The sequence below is a fragment of the Chaetura pelagica genome, unplaced genomic scaffold (genome assembly GCF_000747805.2).
Source record: "Chaetura pelagica isolate M959 unplaced genomic scaffold, ChaPel_1.0 scaffold802, whole genome shotgun sequence".
NCBI lineage: Eukaryota > Metazoa > Chordata > Aves > Apodiformes > Apodidae > Chaetura > Chaetura pelagica.
The window spans coordinates 35793-39107 of record NW_009952432.1 but is presented as its reverse complement, the minus strand read 5'-3'; the positions used below and the strand labels follow the sequence as shown (position 1 = coordinate 39107).

General features: G+C 54.2%; 1 protein-coding gene across 1 annotated transcript in view; it reads left to right on the top strand.

The window, feature by feature from the left end:
• The window catches only part of RRM1 (ribonucleotide reductase M1), a 21787-nt gene that overhangs the window by 17608 nt on the left and 864 nt on the right, over positions 1 to 3315 (top strand). The window contains exons 16-17 of the mRNA XM_010008278.1: positions 1317 to 1412; positions 2699 to 2887. Coding sequence (XP_010006580.1) covers positions 1317 to 1412; positions 2699 to 2887 — 285 coding nt within the window. The remainder of the gene's footprint in view (positions 1 to 1316; positions 1413 to 2698; positions 2888 to 3315) is intronic.

Below are 3315 nucleotides of genomic sequence, written 5' to 3'. Positions count from 1 at the left end.
GAAAAGCTCTGGGGACATCTGGTGAGGTGTGTAAAAGCTTTACAGATGCAGAGAGCTCTGTCACCTGGGGAATAGTGTGGAACAGTTTGGGTTCTGGAGGCTGGGGTCAGCAGAGAGCTCTTGTGAGACAAGGGGCATGTGGTCTGTCCCTCTCCTGTGAGGTTTCCCCTCACCAGTGTCAAGGGAAGCACTTTGTTTCCTCCTGCTGGCAGGATGAAATCAGACACATGTAGCCAGGTCAGAGCAGCAGGTTTGTTAACCTGCCTCACTGTGTCCTCAGGTGCAGGCTGCTGCACAGGGACCCCTGTCCCCACCCAGCCAGAGTTTGCTGCATTTTTCCTCCTGTGTGAACAGCCTGTCTCTACTCTGCTCGTTCCCCTCCCACCTCTCACTAAGGCCCCTACACTAAAACCCTTCAGACATGAAGCAGTGACCAAGTCTGGGACTAGAAGTGGATCCAGCAGCACTCAGACTGCTCTGAGAAGGACTTTAAAGAGCAAGGGGTTCCTCTCTAACCTTGTCACTCAACAGAAGGGCCTTCCTCATGCTCTCCCTGATCCCTGTGCAGATCAGTCAGCCTGTCTCTCACTCAGTCTCCCCTATCCCTGTATCAATCACTTCCCCTGATCCCAGTCTAGGTCACTCCAATCTCATTCCAACCCCTGCACATCCTTCCAACAGTCACTGACAGAACTTTGCCATTGAACTGGTCAGTTGCCCTTTCATTCATTTGTATTAAAATCCCCTTTTCCTGATGTTTTGCCATTCATTCTTTCAGCAGCCTTAGGACCTTCCACTCCTGTCTGTGTCACAGCCCCAGGCCTGATGACTGTTTATACCCTTTAGTGATTCAGGACTGGGGTCAGTGGCCCTGGTAAACCAAGATCTCTCCTTCTCACATCTTTTCAGGGGGGCTCCAGACACCCTCTTCCACATCTGTGCTGTCCAGTGGCTTCTCCCACTGCTGTGCTACGAGTGCAGCCCCAGGCTGGTGCCAGCCTGCAGTGTCCTGCTGGGCCTCACATTTGTTACTTGCTTCATTTTTTTTAACCTTGGGCCTAGTCTGGCTCTCTGTGCATATGAGGTGTCCCTGCCCATGCAGGGGGTTGGAGCTAGATGATCTTTAAGGTCCCTTCCAACCCAAACCCATCTGTGATCCTCTGGTACCTGGATGCTGATGAGTGGCAGCCTGTCAGCACTGTCAGCACTGTACCAGGTCTCATCTAGCAGCCTGTGCATTCGGGGGTGGGTTTGATCCCTCTGGGAAGGGCAGTAGAACACACAGAGCTTCACTCTTTGGCCTTTGCCCCTGGCAGGTTGTGAATCCACACTTGTTGAAAGATCTCACGGAGCGGGGCCTGTGGAATGAGGAGATGAAGAACCAGATCATTGCCCACAATGGTTCTATCCAGGTAGGGGTGAAACACCAGGGAGGAGGGCACAGGAAGTACAGGCAGGGGGGTTGATGTGTCACACGGGGCTAGTGAGCTGTGCTGGCTGGGAGTGACTGCTGGTCTGGGGAGAATCTGTTCAGAGAAGGGCAGAGGAGCTGGGGAAGGGGCTGGAGCAGGAGGAGAAGGGGCTGGAGAACTTGTGAGGAGCAGCTGAGGGAGCTGGGGGTGTCCAGCCTGGAGCAAAGGAGGCTGAGGGGAGACCTGCTGGCTCTGCAGCTGCTGAGAGGAGGTTGGAGCCAGGGGGGTCGGGCTCTGCTCCCCAGGAACAAGCGACAGGACAAGAGGGAACGGCCTCAAGTTGTGCCAGGGGAGGTTGAGGTTGGATCTGGGGAACAATTCCTGCCTGGCAAGGGTTGTCAGGGCCTGGCCCAGGCTGCCCAGGGCAGGGGGGGAGTCCCCATCCCTGGAGGGGTTTCCAAGCCCTGGAGATGGTGCTGAGGGACACGGGGCAGGGGTGGCCTGGGCAGGGCTGGGCTGGGGGAGCAGTGAGGCTGGATGATCTTCATGTTCTTTTCCAACCAGAACAATTCCATGTTTCTATGATAAGTGGCATTTTTGGCATTTCCATTAAAAATGTAAGGGGATGTGTCTGATCTCAGGGGTGACTGGTTCCTGCTGGAGCCTGCTGTGGAGAAGGCCAATGGAAATGGACTGCTGGACAGCTGATTATTGCTGAGCAAATACTGAGTCAGGCTGTGCTGCTTTAGGCATGTTCTGCAGATGTTTGGATTCCTGTTACCATAAAAATCATAAAGGGGTAATTTCATAGCAGGGAGTAGGCTTGAGACAGGAGTAAACAGCATTCTGATCCAGGAGTTGCATGTAGCAGAGTCTGTGGGATGAATCCTTTCTGCTGTGGAGGTGGAAGTGCTGCTGTGACTGTTGGGCTTGGAGTCATGCAGACCAAGAAAGGGCATCCCACTTGTGGTGGATTTTGGGGTGGGTGCCAGCTCCTGGAGTGCTTTTTGTAGGACTTTCCAGCCCTTCAGGACAAAACAGCCTTGGCCTGTTTGCAAACAGCTTTTTCTCTCAAATTCCCCAGGACAAGCTGGGGTTTCTGGATGCTTGGGAGCTGTCAGGTGCAGGGTTGCTTGGATTCAGTGCCAAGGTTCAGCTGCAAAAAGCCCTCCTCCTGGTCAGGGTTGCTGCAGTCTCTGCAGGTGGTGCAGATTTTGATGTTTAATGCAAACACTTGGGCAGCCCCTGGTGACACTGCCTTGGAAACCTCTTCCCATTCCTTTTAGAACATATCTGAGATTCCCGAGGACTTGAAGCAGCTGTATAAGACAGTGTGGGAGATCTCCCAGAAAACCATCCTGAAGATGGCAGCAGACAGAGGAGCTTTCATCGACCAGAGCCAGTCTCTCAACATCCACATTGCAGAGCCCAACTACGGGAAGCTCACCAGCATGCACTTCTATGGCTGGAAGCAGGTACCTGGGGGCTTGTCCAGGCCAGATAGTGACTGGGGGCTGAGAAGTTCCTTCATGGTCTGACTGGTTCTCAGAAGGGGAAGTGGTCTCTTCCTCCCAAGAATCCATTCTCTTGCTAGTGGAACATCTCTCCTGAGCCATAAAGCAGTGGATGCTTGTGGTGCTGCTCCTGTTAATCCTGAATGCTGGGGATCACTGGAAGGCTGGGGCAGGGGGCTGGGTGAGGAGAGGTGGGCATCAGCAGTGTGGGGCTGGGCTCTGAGGCTTGTCTGGCCTCCTGCTATTTCCAGCTCTTGGACTTTTGCTGCTCTAGAAGGACATGGAGCTGTTGGAGAGGGGCCAGAGGAGGCCCCGGAGATGCTGGGAGGGCTGGAGCAGCTCTGGAGCCAGGCTGGGAGAGTTGGGGTGTTCAGCCTGGAGAAGAGAAG